We start from the raw sequence: 17,799 nt of genomic DNA, 5'->3' as shown, positions 1-17,799 counted from the left end.
TTTATCTCCATCAACACGAGAAGATACCGTAGGGCCTATTCAGAAAGTTACCAATAAGATTGATCTTATTGCAAATGGAACTGCAGGAATTCCAATATGTTCAGCGACTGGCGAGTGTAAGATTTTGGTAAATAGTAGTCAAGAACCTGCTTTTTGACTTCTCAACTAATTCACCTAGGAAGAGTACCATTTCAACAGCAAATTTGAGCTTTGGATCCAGTTTATTAAGCTAAGTAAACTATTTGATATGACTGCAAACCGAAATAAGGGATACAATAGCCTAGTGTTAATCCAGACACCCAGGTAATATTCTGGGGCCAGGATTCAAATCCTGCCATGGCAGATGGTAGAATTTGAATTCAATAAAAAAAAATCTGGCAATAAGAGTCTAATGATTATTATGAAACTGTTGTAAAAAATGAGGTCTGCAGATGCTGGAGATCACAGCTGCAAATGTGTTGCTGGTCAAAGCACAGCAGGTTAGGCAGCATCTCAGGAATAGAGAATTCGACGTTTCGAGCATAAGCCCTTCATCAGGAATAAGAGAGAGAGAGCCAAGCCGGCTGAGATAAAAGGTAGGGAGGAGGGACTAGGGGGAGGGGCGATGGAGGTGGGATAGGTGGCTGAAGAGCTTCTGTGCAGAGGAGATGACCTGGGGGGTGCAGTGAGAGAGGGACTCACTGAAATCCTTGTAGAGGGAGGAAGAGAGCTTCTTCAAGGAAGGCATCCTTGTAAGAGGATTCGCAGTAGGTTAAAATCTTCGAGTAAAAAATGAGGTCTGCAGATGCTGGAGATCACAGCTGCAAATGTGTTGCTGGTCAAAGCACAGCAGGTTAGGCAGCATCTCAGGAATAGAGAATTCGACGTTTCGAGCATAAGCCCTTCATCAGGAATAAGAGAGAGAGAGCCAAGCCGGCTGAGATAAAAGGTAGGGAGGAGGGACTAGGGGGAGGGGCGATGGAGGTGGGATAGGTGGCTGAAGAGCTTCTGTGCAGAGGAGATGACCTGGGGGGTGCAGTGAGAGAGGGACTCACTGAAATCCTTGTAGAGGGAGGAAGAGAGCTTCTTCAAGGAAGGCATCCTTGTAAGAGGATTCGCAGTAGGTTAAAATCTTCGAGTAAAAAATGAGGTCTGCAGATGCTGGAGATCACAGCTGCAAATGTGTTGCTGGTCAAAGCACAGCAGGTTAGGCAGCATCTCAGGAATAGAGAATTCGACGTTTCGAGCATAAGCCCTTCATCAGGAATAAGAGAGAGAGAGCCAAGCCGGCTGAGATAAAAGGTAGGGAGGAGGGACTAGGGGGAGGGGCGATGGAGGTGGGATAGGTGGCTGAAGAGCTTCTGTGCAGAGGAGATGACCTGGGGGGTGCAGTGAGAGAGGGACTCACTGAAATCCTTGTAGAGGGAGGAAGAGAGCTTCTTCAAGGAAGGCATCCTTGTAAGAGGATTCGCAGTAGGTTAAAATCTTCGAGTAAAAAATGAGGTCTGCAGATGCTGGAGATCACAGCTGCAAATGTGTTGCTGGTCAAAGCACAGCAGGTTAGGCAGCATCTCAGGAATAGAGAATTCGACGTTTCGAGCATAAGCCCTTCATCAGGAATAAGAGAGAGAGAGCCAAGCCGGCTGAGATAAAAGGTAGGGAGGAGGGACTAGGGGGAGGGGCGATGGAGGTGGGATAGGTGGCTGAAGAGCTTGTTGTCAATTGTCAGGATAAACCCACCCGTCTTTTAGGGAAGGAAATTACTGCTCTCACCTATTCTGGCCTAAGGGATTCCAGACTCTCAGCATGTGGTAGACTGTTAAGGCCCTCTGAACAATTATGGATGAGCAATAAATGCTGGCCTAGCAAGTGACATCCCATGAATAAATAAAAAAAATTACATCAAATCAATATCAAAAATTAGAAGTATGCAAGGGGTAGGTGGTTAGTAGTCCCTGCATCAAAAATGCACTTCTCATGGTAACCAAATTGATATAATAAGAGCTGGACCTAAAGGGTCCCATGCTATTTGAGCAGTGTCATTGAAATGGAACTTAATTGCATGAGTCGCTAAGATCATGAGTCTGATGAATATACATGTTACATCTAAATCCATGACACAATGACAATGAATTCTGCACTGGCTTCTTTGAATGGTATGCTGGTAAATAAGCAAGCAATATTGGAAGAGCATATGGTAATACAGCTGTTGTACTGTCTTGGAGAAAATTAAGAAGTTCTTTACTGTTTGTGGAAAGCTTATATAGAACTAGCTGCAATAACTTGATTCGTCAATTTGCAGGGTCAATCACTGAAGAGGACAAATGGGCGCATTGCTTGTGTGTCTTGAGTAGCCCGTACATATGTGGATGTAGTGAGCCTGGAGGAGGAATCCTATCAAAGTCATTTGTACATTCTAGAAGCTATATACAAATTCTCAGCACCCTGTTTTATGTCACCAAAAGGAACTTGAACATACATTGTATCTTATTAAATAAAGGGGCCACAGACTCTTCTGCATCTGTGACAGTGCCCCAACTAATCAGAATTTATCTTTCTGGCCTGAGAATTAAAATTGATGGTTAACTATTCTTGCAGCAGTTCCATGCCAAACATGGCCCAACCAAACAGCACCCTCTTCTCATTTGGTGGCATAATGTCTCTTTCTTACACTCGAGAAAATACCTTTATTATTCATCTTATCTCTGCCCCTCATGATTTTATAAACCTCTCAGGTGTCCCCTCAACCTTCTACACTCCAGTGAAAAAAGTCTTCACTTATCCCTATAACTCAAAAATCTCCAGTCCTGGCAATGCCCTGAGCCCACTCCTATTAAATAATATCCTCCACATAGCAGGATGACAAGAACTATGCACAATACTCCAAAAGGGGCCTCACCAATGTCCTGTACAACCTCAACATTACGTCCCAACTCAAAGGTCTGAGCAACAAAGGCAAGCATGCTAAACGCCTTAACCACCTTGTCTATATGTGATGCAACTTTCAAAGAACTATGAATCTTAACCCCTAGGTCTCTGTTCAACAACACTACACAGGGCCCTACCATTAATTGTACAAGTCCTGCCCTTGTTTGTTTTACCAAAACACAAATTAAACTACATCTGCCAATCCTCAACCCATTAGCCCAATTCATCAACATCTTTCTAATTTTACATAACATTCTTCCATCAACTATTTTGGTGTCATGCCAAACTTACTAACTATGTCTCCTAAAATCCCAACCAAATCTTGCTTATATAAATGACAAACAACAGTGGACTCAGCACTGATTCCTAAGGGACATTGCTTTTTTTTCAGACTGGAGGTTGACTGGCAAAGAAAATAACTGCACAGGAACAAGTACTTTGGCCCTCCAAGCCTGCGTTGATCCAGATTCTCTATCTAAACCTGTTATCTATTTTCTAAGGATCTGTATCCCTCTGCTTCCTGCCCATTCATGTATCTGTCTAGATACATCTTAAATGACGCAATCATGCCTGCCTCTACCAACTCCGCTGCCAACACATTCCAGGCACCCACCACCCTCTGCATAAAGAACTTACCATACTTGTCACCCTTCAACTTTTCCCTCTCACCCTGAACTCGTGACCTCTAGCAATTGAGTCTCCTAGTATGGGAAAAGCTTCTTACTAATCACTCTGTTTATACCTCTCATGATTTTGTAGACCTCAATCAGGTCCCCCCTCAACCTCACTCTTTCTAACAAAAATAATCCTAATCTACTCAACCTCTCTTCAAAGCTAGCACCTTCTGTACCAGGCAACATCCTGCTGAACCTTGTCTGCACCCTCTCCAAGGCATCCACATCCTTTTGGTGACAACCAGAACTGTATACAGTATTCCACCACCACCTGTCTCCAAATGTCAAGTCAATTTTGTAATCAATTAACAAGCTCTCCTTGAATCCCATACGATCTAACTTTATTAATCAGTCTACCAAGTGGAATCTTGTCAAAGATTTTACTAAAATCCAAGTAGACAATATCTACCTCTCTGTCAGACTCAGAGGTCTATAGTTCCCAGGCTTCTCTTTTTAGTAAAGGCACAATATTAGCCACCTTCCAGTCCTGGATGTAGGTTTGCTCATTCAGCTGGAAGATTCATTTTCAGACATTTTGTGACCACACTAGGTAACATCAGTGAGCCTCCAGAAGAAACGCTCATGGCATGGCCCACTTTCAATTTGTGTGTTTAGGGGTCCTTGGGATGGTGATGTCATTTCTTGTGGTGTCATTTCCTTTATCTTTTCACAGGGGGTGGTAAATCACATCCAAATCAATGTGTTTGTTGATGGAGTTCTGGTTGGAATGCAGTATTTCTAGGAATTCTTGTGCGTGTCTCTGTTTGGCTTGTCCAGGATGGATGTGTTGTCCCAGTTGAAGTGGTGTCCTTCCATACTAGTGAGAATGGGTCATGTCTTTTTGTGGCTAACGATGCCAAGAGGTATGAGTAGTCTGGCAATCATTTCCGAGATGTCTGTGATGAAGGGTAGAGTGGCTAGGGTTTCTGTATGTGTTGTCAGCTTGTTGGGGTTTGTTGCTGAGAAATCTGTGCACTGTGCATTGGGTACCCATTCGTTTTGAATACTCTGTATATGTGATTTTCCTCTGCTGTGTGTGGTGCTCGGTGAAGTAACGTTCTAATGCAGCTTCATTTGTGGATGTCGGAATGATTGCTTCTATAGTTCAGTATTTAGTCAGTATATGTTGTTTTCCTGTAGATGCTGATTTGAAATTCCCCACTGGCTGTTCACTCTACTGCAACATCTAGGAATGGCAGTTTGTTGTTGTTTTCCTCCTCTTTAGTGAATTTTATGGTCTTGAAGGTTTCCTCTAATTTGTTTTGTTTCGTGATGATAAAGGTGTCATATATGTAGTGGACCCAAGATTTGGGTTGGATGGCTGGCAGAGCTGTTTGTTTGAGTCTGTTCACTGCAGCATTGAGGAACTATGCAAAGTGGGGAGAGGATGGGGCTCTCTTCAAAGGGTCAGTGCACTCAATGGGCCAAATGGCCTCTTTCAGCACTGTAGGGATTTTATAGAACCATACTAACTTTGCTTGGTTTTATTATGCATTTCTAAATACTCTGTTATTAATAGACTAACACATTCCTAGTGACAAACGTTAAACTAGTTGACCCACAGTTACTCGCCTGCTTTATTGTGCTCCCTTTTTCAATAAAAGGTGTTATATTTTCAGTTTTCCAAATATCTGGGACTCTTCCTAAATTCAAGGATTCTTGGAAGATTACTACCAGTGCATCCATTATCTCTGTGCTTCCTTCAAAATTCTAGACTTAATGGTCTTTAGCAGCATTAGCTTTCCAAGTACTTTTTCTCTCGTGAAAGGAGCAAAGAGATAGAGCTAAGATGCCATCACTGAACATGCAATCAGACTCCATCAACATCGCTCCAGCTACGGAACATTTAAAACTATCTTTCTCTAGGGAAAAGAAAAAATGCAAATTCCACAAAGGTAAATATTCAGGAGAATTGATAGCTATCTTCACTTAGCTACCGCCCCAGACATCATTTGCTCCTCACCACAGCAAAATACTTAATGAAGTTGTTAGGTTCTTTTTTGTCTTGAGGTTCTTACTCAATTGATGCAACACACCAACTGATGTGAACAAGCAACAAAATTTATTAAGCACATTATAGTACAAGCTTTCTAGAGAAACCTTTAACATATATCTCGCAGAGCTTATGCAGTCGTGGCAAAAGCTCTCACTGAACAAAGGAAGCAGTCTTTCCTTTATCCAAAACTCTCAACATCAGATTGTACTGCCCACAAGACAATCCTCAGCCATCCCCATATATTCACAGGCCACTCAAGATACAAGGCAGTGACCACCTCATCTCCAGAAACAATGTAATGCAAATTGTCCCATAGTGGTCAAATCTGTTGCAAATCTGTCTTTTGGCACTATAGGGGAGTAGTCAAATTCCAACGGTAGTGTTCTTATTGATTTCTGGATGAAAATGTAAATCATCCCTGAATTGCAAGGGAATGGCCTTGTAAATCTCCCACAGCATTCCACCTCTCAGACAAAGTCACACTACCTTACCCTTGGGGCATTCAATTTCTTGCAGGTCAGTACAGCAAATTAACTATTTATATCTCAAAGTAATCCATGTTCAAGGTTGTGTCGGGCACAGACTTTCTGTTCACAAACCTCATTTCCTGTTGATAAGATTTTATTGGCCACATTTTCTGTCAACATTTATCACTGTACATTGCTACATCAACTTTTGCTATTCAATTTTGTCGTGTAAATATAGTCTAGTTGGAAGCTCTTGACATTAGCTAAGTCTACAGTAAGTTTCTGATGTCCTTTTGCAGCATGACAAGTACTTTGCATTTGAATTCACTGCAGAGAGGGATGATGTAGGTATATAAGGCGGGGAGGGGGTGTGAACAAATGAGCAATGAAAGGTATTTGCTGTTTTAGGTATGAAAGTGGAGAAATAACCTGACTCAGTTGAGATGTATCCCAGACTGCCATGGGGTGCATGGGAGGAAATTTCAGTGGCACAGATAATGTTCAAATCCTCTCTAGCCACAAGAGGGAAGCCAGGTGACAGCTGAGGCAGTACCCTTACTCAAGAAGGGTGGTATGGATAAATTAAGAAACGACAAGGTAGTCAGTCCAACATTATTGGAAAACTTGGAGGAACAGAATTAATTTACATATAGAAAGGCAATGATTAATCAAGAATTATCCACATGGCCTTATAAGAGGCAGATCATGTCTAACCCTCAAAACATTTAAGAGCTATTTAGGCAAACATGTGAAATGCCACAACATACAAGACTATGGAAAGAGCTGGAAAATGGGATTAGAATAGATAGATTTTCAATGTCCACATCAGTCACAACTGTCTTTTCTACTCTACAACTATCACTATTTATGATCATATACACCACTACTGGCAACATATTGGTTGTAGAAAAACACATGAAAATTTGACACTGAGGATAACCTTCAAAACTGAAACAATCCAGTTGAACTACATGGAAGACAATATACTAAAAAATTAAAATTGAATTACCATAACAGGCAGGAGAAGGACATTCAAACAAACTGGTGCTTTTAAATCATAATCACATATTTGAACACTTTCTGTCATTATAGCTGTTTCTTTGAGGGATATATATTTAAGTGAAAGAGCCTTCAATATTCTCAGCTGGCTATCACACAAGCATCCACATATGATCAAACTGATCTTACTTAGTGTAAAATCGCTTGCATAACAAATGGTGTAGATCACCCAAACTTGGCACATGTCATGCTACCCTACTGTTTTGTTGGACACATTAATAAATTATCTAATTGGCGTTTAAAGAACTGCATTTTTACAGTAAATAAACAGACTTTGATCTTCAAAAGCTACTTCTCAAAGAGTACATTCACTGCTGCTTAAAATGTCTAGAATTGGTCTACATTTAATTATGAATAAGTACAATAATGATTGCCCCAGCAGCTTTCACATTTGAAGGAGAACTTTGAGCTATTCAGTTGTTTGATAAACTGAATTCTAGTGCAAATAGTGAAAGATGGCACACTTTTTAAAAAAAACTTAAAACAAATTAAAGTTTGAATCGAAAACCAAGATCTTGAAACTGCTAGAAATATCCAAGGGGTAAAAAGCTTCGGGATTCACGAATGAAATAACAGAAGTTCTACAAATCTCCTCTTCAGAAGCCAAAGATCAATGCTAATTTCCAAAGCCAAGACTGATGGATTTATTAGGCAAGAAAATGAAGGGATATAGTTTAAAAGACAGGTAAAGTGTGTTCCAGTACAGATCATACATTGAAAAACAGACCAGTTGTTGGAATGGATCAGAAGACTTATGTTCTTGATTCCATATCATTTGCACTATTTCCAATTTAAAATTATTTAGCTTATTTGTTCAAGGAATCAATTCATTACATTGTCAGGGAGGAACAGGCATTAAAACATTTCAATTCATCAGATTTTGTCATGGATATATAAATTAAATGGATATTGGAATACAGTAAAATTTCAAAATTTGCCAATTACTGTATTACAGGTTATAGCCCAACAGATTCATTTGAAATCAAAGGGGCTACGCTCCGAAGGCTTGTGTCAGGTGAAAGCAACAATGCAAATCATATTAATGGACTGCATCAGAACATAGGTTATTTTGCACAACAGGCAGATGAAATTTAATATAGAGAAGTATGAGGTGTTGCAGTTTGACAAGAGGCTTCATGGAACAATTCTAAATAGTGCAGGGACAGAGGGCACATATTCAGATTTTGAAAGGCAGCAGAACACTTTGCAAGAATAGGCAAAAGACATAGGATAGGGCTTCATACAAATAAGAGTTCATAAAAATTAACTTCTTTACAAAGCTCTGTTTAGATCACAACCAAAATACTGATGATCACACTTGAGGAAAAATGTGAGGGTATTTGAAAGGATGAATTTAGAAGAATGGAAGCTTAACTACAAAGTTAGGTTGAGGAAGGGGTTGATTTTCATTGGACAAGGTTGAAGGACAGTTTGACAGAGACTGGTTTAGATAAAAACAGAAATAAAAATCCCATTAGCTGATAGCACAAGGTCTAGGGGGCTTAGATTTAAGGTATGAGCAAGAGAGGCAAGGGAGATGTAAGCAAGAACACAGGGAAATGACAATGACTAGACTGTTCTTCAGAGAGCCAACATGAACTCAATTTGGCCAAATTGCTTCCTTCTGCATCATAATCTATCATGACACCAAACAAACAAGTAGAGAGCTTCCTCCAATAAAACAATCACCATCTTCACTTATATGAGAAATATCAGTTCAAAACAAAGATTGGAATGATTAGTTAGTCATTCCACAATCAAAAGTAATGATAAATAATTGTTAACACGTTCCCTGTAGTTTAAACCATAAGGTATTTGTAGCACTTGACTTGCTGGTCGCATACTTAAAACAAAACTATGAACTGCATTTACAAAACCCTCGATAAACATATCTCAATATGAACCCACATCCATATATTTTGACAATCACCATTAATAAGCAGTAACAATATTTTGAAAATACCTCATCACATTTTAAGATTTCACACCAAATCCACTCATAAAACATTCTATAAATACAACTTAATTCTTCATAATCACGTAAAAGAATCTAAAATAGGTCACAAACACAATGCTGTCAGTCATCTTAGCATAACAGAAAAGTTAAACTCTGCCAATATACTACTTAAGATGCTGGTAATTCATACACCTCAATTTGATCATGTTAACCATTAATCATTCACACCATATACAAGAAACAATAGAACAACAATATATAAAAAGACAAAAGTTACAACGTTCTCAATTCATCTGCTCAAAACACCTCCATTAATAAAATATTCTATGAGCCACATCCTTTGACTGAACTTCCAATTTATTCGAATAGAACGAGCTTGATTTCAGGTTTGCCTGCATCAGGTAATTGTCACACTCAATGCAGTCAGTTTCTAATGACCAACATTGCCTCAAAACCCCAAATCATCATCCACTAGTGGAAAAACAGGAATATAACATAGGCATGTGTACTGATATTCAACTAGACTGGTGGCAACAGATCTTTACCTTTTCTCAATGATTTTATAAAGAGGACTAGCAACAAATCAGGCATGTTCTGAATGACTTGTAAACTATTATTATTAGCATAAATAATTGTCTTGCCATCGTTTAACAATGCTTCTACCATCCAGTTTCCTTGAAATCCATTGATGAGTAAGCTGTTATAAATATGAAGCTTGCATTGTGTCCAACAAAAATCTGGGTGGCTTTGTTATTAAAGTGGGGGGTGGTTAGAGGATTCCCTCGTTGAGAAGGTCCAAGATGTTATTCACGTACATCAACAATGACCAGAGAATCTACATGGCTGGTGGACAAATTATTAGCCTCCAAGTCTCAGACTGGTGTTAGGAACTTAAGGTTTCATAAAGTTGGACAGTCTCCAGAAATCAGAGACCAAGGGAGCTAGTCCAGCATCTTAAAACAAATTAACCACGAACCCTATCAGTCACCACACGGCTGTGAATTCAGATTCAGATTGAAATAGCAGATGACAAAAGATTTTTTAAAAATTGCCTGGACTGGCGAAAGGAAGAATCTCTAATTCACCCATCACCCCGAAAGTCAGTTCTGTGATTATGAACAAAAACAGAAATTGCTAGAGAAACCCAGCTGTTCTGGTAGTGTCAATGGAGAGAAAACAGAGTTAATGCTTTAAGTCTAGTGACCCAAGTTTTTGTTTCAAACTTTCAGCTTCCGCAGATCTTTGTTCTATTTTTGTGATTAGGAGTTGCCCATCTGGAAAAGGAAGCAAACCCACAGGAGATAAGAATCATTTTGGACTAGTTTTGGAGATTAATGTGTTCACTTAAGACACAGTGTAAACCACAATGTGGGATATTAAGTAAAATTGGGGATATTTTCTGCAGTTTAGAATATGAGTCAGCTACTGCAATGATTTTAGACAGTGTTACTTTTACATTTATTACAGTAATGTTAAAAATTGAAATCTTTGTGTTATCCTCTAGATATTAGAAGTTCAAATTATTTTTTGAAAAATTATCAATTTCTACAGGGATAAGTGTACAGGGTGAAATGTTGTGTTACTTATTGTCATCAGGAAATTACTACATAGATCGTATTTACAAGGATGTTGCGCCTACTTTTTGAAATCACAAAATTAAATCAATGCAAATTGTTTGTGACAGAGCAAAAATCCAGGAGCCAGGCATGAGTTCTGAAGAGGCATATCAGACTCAAAACATCAATTGCTTTCTCTCCAAAGATGCTGTTAAATTGGTGAGTTTCTCAGATTTTCCTGTTTGCTTCAGATCTCCAGCATCTGCAATATTTTGATTTTAATTTCCTTGAGATTATCTACAGCAATCTAGGTACCACAATACATTCAATCCATTTTTCTTTTTGCAAAACTTTTTCCAAAAAGCAAAGACTTTTGCATGAATCAGAGAATCACTTAGAAACGTAGAAAATAGGAGGTCATTTGGTCTATCGAACACAGTCTACCATAAGTGTGTTCAGTATCTTAGTCACCTTCTATGGCAAAGAATTTCACAGATTCACCACCCTCAGTGAAAACATTCCCAATCTTAAGCTGAAATGGCCAACCACGTATCCTGAGACTGTGACGCATCATTCTGAATCAAATTGACCAAGCAAAGCAACATCTTTGCATCCAATTTGCCCAGCCCTCTCAGAATTTTATGTGTTTAAATGAGATTCCCTATCATTCTTCTGAATAGGTCCCCAAAACCCAATCTTTCCTCGAATGACAAAGCTACCAGTCCAAGAATCAGTCTAGTGAACTTTTACTCCACTCTGTTCATGGTAAAGTATACCTTTTCTTAGATTGAGAGACCAGAACTGCAGACAAAACTTCAGCTACGGTCTCACGAATGCCTAGTACAGTGGCAGAAGACTTTTGTAGTGAAGGCCAACATATCTTTTGGATTCAAAATTACTTGCTACATCTACATGCTGGCTTTCAGTGACCAGTGCATAAGGACACCCAAGTACCTTTGTACATTAACATTTCATAACCTATAATTTAAAAAATACTCAGCCATCTGTTTCTTTTTCCAACGAATGTTACACTACACCTGCTATGAGTCTGCTTGCACATTCAACTTGGATAAATCATCAAGGCTTCTTTACATCCTCAAAACCCAGTGAAAAAAATGAACTTGGTCCACTGTTCTTGTGCCAGATCTTTCAAACTGCTATCCAATCAGTCCCTCTTTCTTCATTAGCTCCTTCAAGGTTTCCTTTTCAAATATTTATCCAACTCACTTATGAGAATCACGTTGTAACCTGTGTCCAGCCATCATTTTCTTCGGACAACACACTGCAGATAACCTTTTGGTTAAAATAATTGTCCTCACCACTGATTTTTTTTCCCTCCCCAGTTATTCTAAATCTGGTAAGCCAACTGAAACAGTTATTCCCTGTCTGCAGCCTCAAACTGTGGACAGCACCCAAAAATATTTCCTTAAAACTTGTACTGTTCTAAGGGGAACTGTCCCAGCATTCCCATTTTATCCACATAACTGAAGTTGTTGACCTGAAACATCATTTCAGTACATTGCTTCTGCAACCTCTCCAAGATCGGGTATCCTCCTTAAAATATAGTGCAGAGAATGAGACATCATTCCAGTTACTGCCTAACAAACGACTTGTTTAAAAAAAAGCTTAACTCCCTTGTTTTGGTACTCTGTGCCTTTATTGATGAAAGTGAAGATCTTATTGTTTTAACAAACCACCTTACCAATCCTGCCCCAGTACCAGAGATTTATAATCTGTAAAAGGTATTGCTCACAAATGAGTAAGTCAACCTGGAAAATTTTAACTTAAACATATGCATTTCTATGTAACGTCTGCATCTCACCAGTACAACACTTTTGAAATCTGCATTTTGATGTAGATGCATTCAGCTTTGATTCAAGGTTGGCTAGAACGAGCAAAACATCAATCACAATTCTGAACAGTACCACTGACACAAAGATTGTCTGTTCAACAAGACGTACATGCATATTACACTAGGTCAATGATCACAATGCTCCAAATTCACTTATCAAAATTTGGTTTTAAGTAATACTTTAACCACTTATTTCTGGTGGGTAAGTGAGGCATTTCCCCCAATCATTTCTAGGACGATAGCATAGCTGGGAAACTCTAGAATTCCAAAGATGAAGTTATTAAGTAAACTTCAAAGTCAGACATGATGCTTTGAACACATCAAGTTACCAAAACCACCCTGTTCAGGCACCAGCCTCATCCACAAAACACTGTCACCTCATTCTGGAAGAAATAAAAGTACTCAAACAAATTAAAACAAACTTTAATATTTCAAATAAAGAAAATTCTGACCTCTTAATTTTCGCATTAATTAAATAACAATTAACACCATGCCAACTATTATTTAGTCATTAACAGGTTCACCTTGCTATCACAAAGTCATGGCTTTGGGACCCATTCCAAAGAATTGAACACAAAATCTAGCTGCCATATTCAAGGCAGCACAGTGTCACTTTGGGATCAGTGCTGAGGGAGCAGCGATAGTGAATTGAGAATTATGGGTCACCATTGAATTTCTTCTGAGATTCTTGATCTTTGGAAATCTCTTCCACAGAGAGAGCAAAACTGAGAATGGATCACTGGACATACTGAATGAATTATATGGATTTTTGATCAACAAAAGAGTACAAAATTACAGGCAGGAAAATGAAGTTAAAGTCACAACTAGATCAGTGATTGTTAAAAGACCAAATACTCTACTCTTCTTCTAATTTCTAACAATCAAAAAAAAAAGAGAGGGCGGCACCGCAGCACAAGAGGTGCTAATTGTCAGAACATTCTCAGCAGAAACATGGAACTATAAAAATACACAGAGTGCTCCCAAAGTCCTGTCCAATAATTTTCCCTCAACCACCACCAAGAACAACAGATTAAAGTGGTAATTTATCTCACTACTATTTGTAGCATTTTATTCAAAAATTAAAGGTGAGGTCACAGAGTGCAGATGGAAGTTTTCATGCTTCACATGAAATGGAATTTGAAACATTAGAGGACGGACAGTGTAGATGCACCAGGATGATGTCACTGATGGGAATTATAGTTTTCAGGGACTTCTGATACTTGGACTACTGCCATTACAGCAAAAAAGACAAAGAAAAAATTTAATAAATGTGGGGAAGGCAGTGATAAAAGTCCTGCTTCATAAATCTGTCGATGTATAAGGAATGAAGTTTGCAGGGCTTTCTTTTTGCAGAAGGTTGTTACAGCATGGTTATGATGTAATACTAAATCTGTTTTAAAAGGGATAATCTGTTAATCAGAGAATCGTTCAGCACAGACGGCCACCATTCAGCCAATCACGCCTACTCTTTCAATTATAAACAAATAATTTCCTAAGAGTATTACTGTCAAATCCATTTCTAAAATCCTTTGTTGCCTCGAAATAAGGTGATGGGGAGTTCAAGTCCCATCTCAGAGACTCAAGTCCATAATGAAAGCTTTCTGACAGGACTGAGAAGGGTGTCAACTTTCAGATTAAAGGTCAAACTAAAACCCCAGCTACTCCATCAAGTAGACAAGAAGTGCTACATTGGTTAGTTCCTTTGGTGGCAAAGTGTTTTGGAATGCCATGAGTGCAAGGTGCTACAAAAATACAATTTCTTCACAAAAGAACACTGTGGCTGCATTTGAAATAAAAATAGGATAAAGTTTTCTTGAGGGTTTATCACATGCAAAGTTCATATAACTTGACAGCAGCAAGATAATGGTATAGAATCAGAGCACAAGTCATTCAGGCCATCGTTCTTGAGCCAGCTCTTCGAAAGAAATTATTCCTAATGCCTTGTTAGTTACCTGTAGCCCTACAATGTTTCTTCCTTTCACCCCAATTTCCCTTTACTGCTGAAACTGCTTCCATTACACTTCCAGGACAATTCTCCAACTAATTAATCTCCTCCACCTCACTAGATCTTTTATTCATTACCTTACATGTGCAACATCTGGTAACTGACATTTTTGCCCATAATCAACTTCTTCCCATTACAGGAGTCATTAAAGTGGAGTCAAGCCCCCATGTGGGGTCAGCAATTGAACATTTATGGTCATGAGCTTTTAGGCTACAATGGCCATTCTGAACTCCTGACCAAGTCACAACAATTGTGCTCTCCCTCTAACAGGTTTCTGCTCTCTCAAATCTCCCCTTCCCCACTCTCACTGAGGGGTTAAGACAATATAATTCAATTTTTGAGTCTTAAAATTGGATCATGATGGGAAGTGTTTGGAAACACCGCCCTACCAACTGCGCCAAAAAATCTTCATACCCTATCATGTTACAGTTGTACAGGCGGTGAAGGAAATACTTAATAGAGCAGTGATACAAAGTTACAAATTATTGACAACACAGGGAGTAGCTATAGAGTTTCATAAATTCTTGATGTCATTTAGGTTCCATACTGGCTTCATCCCACCAGTCGAAAATGGTCAAACCATAAATGAGGAGAAACTGGTTCCAGTGGCGGCAAGCAAAGGACAATGATCTAATATGACTGACAAAGAATTATACTAATAGAATCATGTCACATGGGAGAAGAAAAACAAAGATATTTTTGTCATGCAGCAAGTTGTGATGCGAATGCATTGTTGAAATGATGCTCAGGATGATACCAAATCAATGGTAACTCTCAGGAGTGAACTGGATAGATGTATCAGGACCGTTAGCTATTGCAGCATAAGTTCTCGTGAGCATAAAATGTCAGCTCTTGATCCCACATGGAGATCTGATGCCACTTTAGGGAGCCTTGTAATGGGGAGAAGTTGTTTAAGGGCAAAAATATCAGTTACTAGATATTCACATTTGGGAAAGTAAACCTGTTTTCTCCAGAGTTTACACGGTTAAGTCTTTATGACATCAACAATAGATAAACTATTTCCACCTGTTTTTGATTCTAGAACTAGGAGACATAGCCTGAGAACTAGGGCCAAATTGTTCAAGATAGATGTTAGGATGTGGGCGGCATGGTGGGTGGGCGGCACAGTGGTTAGCACTGCTGTCTCACAGCGCCTGAGACCCGGGTTCAATTCCCGACTCAGGCGACTGACTGTGTGGAGTTTGCACGTTCTCCCTGTGTCTGTGTGGGTTTCCTCCGGGTGCTCCTGTTTCCTCCCACAGTCCAAAGATGTGCGGGTCAGGTGAATTGGCCATGCTAAATTGCCCGTAGTGTTAGGTAAGGGGTAAATGTAGGGGTATGGGTGGGTTGCGCTTCGGCGGGTCGGTGTGGACTTGTTGGGACGAAGGGCCTGTTTCCACACTAAGTAATCTAATCTAATCATGCACTTCTACACACAAAGGTGGTAGAGGTAGAGGTTTGGAACACTCTCTCACAAATGGCACTGGATCTAGATCTTTTGATAAAGTTAAATCTGAATGTATAGGTTTTTGTTAAGCAAAGCCACAGATCAGCCATGATTTCACTGAATGGCGGAACAGGCTTGAGGGAGTAATTGGAGCTGAAAATGTGTTGCTGGAAAAGCGCAGCAGGTCAGGCAGCATCCGAGGAGCAGGAGAATCGACGTTTCGGCATGAGCCTGAAGAAGGGCTCATGCCCGAAACGTCGATTCTCCTGCTCCTTGGATGCTGCCTGACCTGCTGCGCTTTTCCAGCAACACATTTTCCGCTCTGATCTCCAGCATCTGCAGTCCTCACTTTCTCCTTGAGGGAGTGATTGGCTTACACCTGTTTCTGTGAGTAAGTACTTTAAAGGGAAAACATCTGGTGGGAAGGGTTCAGGAATAGAGAAACAGGATCAGGTTGGAGACCTCAGGTTGAAATGACAATGGGTGAGTGGCCTCCTTTCCTGTGATGGAGAATTGAGAGGGATTTGATTCATTATTTCTCTAAAGTTATTCCAAATTTATTAAGTAAAAAAACTGAAGTTTTAATGATTACAATATTATGCTTAAACAAAGACCATTTAAATTTGAACAATATGCATTTTTAAAAAGTGTATATAAAAAGTTATAACCTTCAAACTTAAAGTCATGAAGTTTGGAAAATTATGATTTCAATAAGTTAAATGCATCAAGTTTCATTGGCTTATAAAGTCATCAAATTCAGGTAGAAAAAGTATGTTTAACAATTTTATCAAGAAAGTAAGATTTCAGTAGGTTATTTAAAAAAACATGAATTTTGTCTAAATTCATGTATGAAGCTTAAATAACCAATTTTCAGGAAATTAAATCTAAACAGGGTAAAAATACATTAACTTTGAATAACAAGTTATGAAGTATATTAAGTTTGATTAAGAGTTATAAAAATCAGGATTTCAACTTGTTCTAAAGATAAGAACAGACTAAATAGTTAAAAGGATATTAGATTTAAACCATTATAGTTGAACAATTTATGAAAATTAAGTTTGAATGACAAGTTATTAAGTTTGCTTAACAAAGTTGAAAACATTAGAATTTCAATAATTTATAGAAGCATTAACTAGGGCAATGAATTATGAAGACATTAAGTTTCGATAACTAGTTTCCAGGACATTAAGTCTGAACAAGTTACACAAAGATGTTGAGCAGTGAGCCGGGGTGTACACTTACCGCCTGCAGCGTGCTTGTTCTGCTTTGATCCCCACTCGCAGCTCCTGGAGGTGAGTCCACATTGCTAGTTGCGGCCCCTGGGTTGCTGCTCCTGAAACCGACCTGCGAGTCCTGCTGTGCGGCTGAAGGGGGAGGAGGAGGCGGCGGCGGTGGAGGCTGAGGCTGGGGAGGCCGCTGCTTGCCGGCCCGCTTGCTCTTGGCCTGGAGGCAGCGCTGGTGGAGGGCCAGGCTGTGCTGGCGCTCCAGGTCCAGGCGCTCAGCCGAGGCCCGCTGGTAACGCGCCTCGCAGGCCGTGTGGTGCCGGCGGCACAGCTCGATCCGCTTACGGAGCCGCTCAACCACGGCGCTGTGCCGCGGCAACACGAACTCGGCCATGGCGGCGGTTGTATTCAAGACTTTACCCCCTCACTCCCCCTCAGAAAACTGGAGGGAGGAGGGGAAAGCCACTCATCGACAGCCGCCTTCAGATTCAGGAAGCGCGGAGTCAACAGGAAAACTCTTCGCTTCGACTTTTCTCCATTTTCTTTCTTATTTTTGTTTTACCTCAGACCATCATCGACGGACGGACAACCGATCACCAGGGTGACTGACAGGCCTCAACGGCCAATCACAGCGTGGGAAGGGCGTTGCCACATCG

At 39.9% G+C, this 17,799-nt stretch overlaps 1 protein-coding gene across 1 annotated transcript in view; it reads right to left on the bottom strand.

Moving 5' to 3' along the window:
* The window catches only part of maml1 (mastermind-like transcriptional coactivator 1), a 70,581-nt gene extending 52,835 nt beyond the window's left edge, over positions 1-17,746 (bottom strand). Inside the window, exon 1 of the mRNA XM_060837402.1 lies at positions 17,163-17,746. Within this exon, the coding sequence (XP_060693385.1) occupies positions 17,163-17,537 (375 nt within the window). The 5' untranslated portion in view covers positions 17,538-17,746. The remainder of the gene's footprint in view (positions 1-17,162) is intronic.
* Between the last annotated feature and the right edge of the window lie 53 nt (positions 17,747-17,799).

The sequence above is a fragment of the Hemiscyllium ocellatum genome, chromosome 16 (assembly GCF_020745735.1).
Source record: "Hemiscyllium ocellatum isolate sHemOce1 chromosome 16, sHemOce1.pat.X.cur, whole genome shotgun sequence".
NCBI lineage: Eukaryota > Metazoa > Chordata > Chondrichthyes > Orectolobiformes > Hemiscylliidae > Hemiscyllium > Hemiscyllium ocellatum.
Note: the sequence above shows the minus strand (reverse complement) of the source record. Positions and strands in the feature narration are given on the sequence as shown.